The 4,297-nt window shown below is 47.0% G+C and overlaps 1 protein-coding gene across 1 annotated transcript in view; it reads left to right on the top strand.

Moving 5' to 3' along the window:
• The first annotated feature begins 558 nt into the window (after positions 1-558).
• The window catches only part of LOC106812361, a 7,965-nt gene continuing 4,226 nt past the window's right edge, over positions 559-4,297 (top strand). The window contains exons 1-4 of the mRNA XM_014816216.1: positions 559-635; positions 850-1,048; positions 1,623-1,804; positions 2,822-2,950. Coding sequence (XP_014671702.1) covers positions 967-1,048; positions 1,623-1,804; positions 2,822-2,950 — 393 coding nt within the window. The 5' untranslated portion in view covers positions 559-635; positions 850-966. The remainder of the gene's footprint in view (positions 636-849; positions 1,049-1,622; positions 1,805-2,821; positions 2,951-4,297) is intronic.

Here is a 4,297-nt window from a genome sequence, read left to right as displayed (position 1 = left end):
TCTCTCCCTCTCTCTGTCCCTTCTCTCTTTCTTTCTCTCTCTCTCTCTCTCTCTCTCTCTCTCTCTCTCTCTCTCTCTCTTTTTCTCTCTGCTCTCTCTCCTCTCTCTCTCTCACTCCTCTCTCTCTCCCTCTCACTCTCTCTTGCCTCTCTCTCCTCTCCCTCCCTCTCTCTCATCCTCATCTCTCCTCTCTCTCTCTCTCTTTCTCCTCTCTCTCATCGCTCTCTCATCTCCTCCTCTCCTCTCTCTCTCTCTCTCTCTCTCTCTCGCCTCTTCCGCTCTCTCTCTCTCTCTCTCTCTCTGTCCCTTCTCTCTTTCTTTCTCTCTCTCTCTCTCTCTCTCTCTCTCTCTCTCTCTCTCTCTCTCTTTCTATCTCCGTCGCTACCTTTCTGCCTTTCCGTCTCTTTATTGTCCCTTCCCTTTACCTTGTCTTCATTTCTTTTTTCCTTCTCTTACGCGCGCCTGCTCTCTCACCTGCTATCTCTCGCACGCTCTCTCTACCCTTTTTTATGTATACAAACATCTTTTCATATCGATGCATGTTATCTTCAGTTGCGGTCGCGGACATATATGCTCAAAAAGGTCTGGACAAATTAGAGGAGACTCTTCCACTAGTCAAGCGGCAACCCTCGGAGGTAAACGAATAATGACTATTTTGACGCATCCACTATCACGTACATGTTCTACATTACATTTAGATATTAATATGTGGGGTCACAATGTCCCCAATACATTCAAGACGCCTATGTTTTCGCGCACGCCATAAGTTTATCAACATGTATGTCATGCATGTTCAAATGCACGTATATATGTATATATGTATATATATATATATATCTACCCACGCAGATAATCGGTGAGATTAGACTGTCGAGCTCACAGACGGTGGAGTCGGCTAGAGCTGCTGGGTACCGACAGTTAGACAGGGCTCTGCGCACGCGTTGTGGGCGGCTACTGCTCACGGCCATGGACAGTGCAGTCAGCACAGGCGAGAGATATCTCAACCAGCATCTACCTGCGCCACCTACCGGCGCCCAAGCGAATCAAGGTACGCGAACCCAGTGCGGTCATGATGACGCGTATAATCGCTGATCTACGTCACGATGATATACAGTGAAGATAGACCGCGGGAAGAAGGTGACGGGGCTACCCGCGTCACGTGACGGGGCTACCCGCGTCACGTGACGCGAGCAGATTGAAACCAACCCGAGAGTTTCCGACCCGCGAGGTTCAAGCGACGTGTTGAAAATTTACGGAGATTTTTCGCAGAAAACCTCGGCACGCCGAAACCCCGACAGTACAAACGAAGCCACATCGCTCAGACACTGCCGCTGCTGCTTGTGCTATTTTTAGCCTGGCCGCATCAATATGCAGTCGCTAGGCAGTAGTACGAATGCGGCAGTAAGCGTTATATTATAGTTGTTAGCTTCTGCGTGTTCACGCGTGCAGCCATTCACTGCTAGTGAGAGTTATAATAGTTCATATACGACCACGTGGCAGCAGCTGCATGAGTGGTGGTAGGACCGCGCACCCTCGCATGCATGTGTCTATAGTTATACCGCCTGGTGTCGGCAGCCGTGGTCGCAGCAGGCAGTGACGTAACAAACGCTGTTGTTTCGCAGACGCCCCTTCTGTGGAAATTTGTGTTGGGTTTATAACTGCCGAGATCGCAGACTCAATCGAACAACAAGAGCAAGGACAACAGCATCAACGGCAACAACAGCAGCAGCAGAAACAACAGCAACAGCAGCTGAGACAATTCTTATCTATTCTAGAAAGGAGTCACGACCTTGTATCGATACAGGTGAGTCAGCTATTTCTCCGATATGCTAATATACATATGCTAATGCTATAACGTAATAATGCTACGCCTCTAAATTACTATGCATTAGTTAATATTTAGTAATTATTAAATTACTAATAATATGTAACTCCGCTAAATTACTAGTAAATGTAGTCTTAGTTATAAAGATAATACTGAGCACATGTATATATACATGTATACATTCACGCCTATGTAATGGCTTTACGTCGTTCTTCCCGTACAAGTAGGTACATGTTATCAGGAGTAGATAATAGGGAACCCTAGTTCCTATTATAATTCCTATAGTTCCCTATTATCTACTTCTGATACCCGTTATTAATATGAACGGTGCGCGGCTGTATCTGCATGGTAATATACTGAGACTTTAAACCCGGGCAATGTATGAGCACAGTAAGATCAGGCATAAAAAATAGGCCGTGGCTATTCTTACGACCAGTCGTAAGAATTATTTATGGACTATTCTTACGACATGCAACGCGCATGCGCATAATACTATTAATAGTAATATAATTCTAGTTTAGGGAGTCGACTACACCTACTCCATAACCCCTAACCCTAACCCTAACCCTAACACGAAACCGAACCCTAATCCTAACACAAACTATAAACCGACTCCATTTCTTATATAGGTAATATATCTTACAAAAACAATCTATGGTGTATAACGAAATACGCAACGCATGCGCATGCGCGTTGCATGTCGTAAGAATAGTCCAAAAATAATCCACTTCCTAAAAAATACCGCTGCCCATCTACGCTGCGTCGTGATAGCACGAGAACGTCGGTATAGGTATATAGATAGGTATCTGTATAGGTAGGTATCCGTATAGGTAGGTATAGGTATAGGTATAGATAGGTATAGGTATAGATATAGGTATAGGTGTGTATCGCTCCACACATACACTCTCCCCCTCAAGTCTCGCTCGGACACACTCACACGCTCTCTCCCCCTCTCACTCTCTCTCTATATATATATCTGTAAATTGTCGCGTCTAGGTGCCTAGACTCGCCGAGCAGGCATCAGTAGTGCTTCATAGAACCAGCCATCATCCGATAGAGGAGATTCAGCATCTTCTTCAGCTGTTTGTGAACGCCCTGTTTGCCCTTCCCGGATTCAGTCTGCTGGTAAGTTAACACCCGGCAGTTCTCAGCCACGAGTATTCTGTTTTTGCACGTGCCGATATACGGTCGCTATCACAGAGTTCACTTGGTTAACACTTGGTTGGGCGTATGGATTCCAGTGGGTGCGGTGTATTGAGTAATATTATTATAGCACGGGGAGTAATGTTATGATAACATCGTAAACAATATTCAAGTTTCCGTCAATCGATTCTATTCGCTTGTTGCTATCGGATTCAAGACGTTAACACTTGTAAGTAGAAACGACAGCTGCATCCTGCATGCACCAGCAAGCTGCGTCTGTGTGCAACGCCTATTATAAATGCATGAGCTGTTACTTATATTATAATCCACCCACACGCATATATGTGTATATATATATATATATATATATATTTACATAGTTGTATACATAGATGGTTATCTATGTAGTGAACATAGGTGTAAAGTGCTCATGTAGGGTGTACGCGCGCATGTCAGATTTAATTGCTGACTATAGCTCATCTCTGGCGAACGCAAACACGACAGATATAAACCAACAAACATCGCATCTAGACGTGTATCTACTATCTACCCGCACCAAGAGTACAAAATAATAACCATTATTATGTACTCTTGACCCGCACGCATATCGGGTTCATCGTAGATGGTATCGGACTTTGTGCTAACGGGTTACTCCGACTGACCCCTATAAGGCCTTGCGTGTAAGGCCCCCCTCCCCACCCGTCACTCGTACCTGGTACGCAGGTATCGCAGCAGTACACGCCATCATGCTGAGTGTCTTATCTATGCTGGCAGCCCCGCTGGCAGGCTGCATGACGTCATGATCAGCGCGGGGCTATCGAAAATTGAGGACAGTGCCGGCAGGTGATCGCGCTTGGGGGAGCAGACACACAACACACAGACACACAACACCGCAACACATCACAACACACACAGCACGCACAGGGACACGCACTCGTGGCAAATGCACACACACGCACGCACGCACACACACACGCGCATGATCGAGCACGCACGCGATGCTACGCCGACGCACGGCACCGCAGCACATACAGTACCATAACGGACACACACCACGCAGCACACGCGAACACCGGCGCAAGCACGACGGGAAGTGACACCACATGCTCGCACCCGCCCAACGCACACGAGCTGGCTATAATGAATTTGTCAGTTTACTAGAGGCCGGGTCCGTTGCCCTGCCTTGGTCGGATTTTTTAAGCTTCCAGTTAGGAGATCTCGGGCGATACTCCAGTCGGGCATGGCGCTTTGTCCCGGGGCGATGTACTGGTAGAGGTACTGTACGTGTTCAGACGTACGCTAGCTGTATCGGCAGCCGTTCCGCGGAAG

The sequence above is a fragment of the Priapulus caudatus genome, unplaced genomic scaffold (genome assembly GCF_000485595.1).
Source record: "Priapulus caudatus unplaced genomic scaffold, Priapulus_caudatus-5.0.1 Scaffold639, whole genome shotgun sequence".
In the NCBI taxonomy this organism is placed as follows: Eukaryota; Metazoa; Priapulida; class Priapulimorpha; order Priapulimorphida; family Priapulidae; genus Priapulus; species Priapulus caudatus.
Note: the sequence above shows the minus strand (reverse complement) of the source record. Positions and strands in the feature narration are given on the sequence as shown.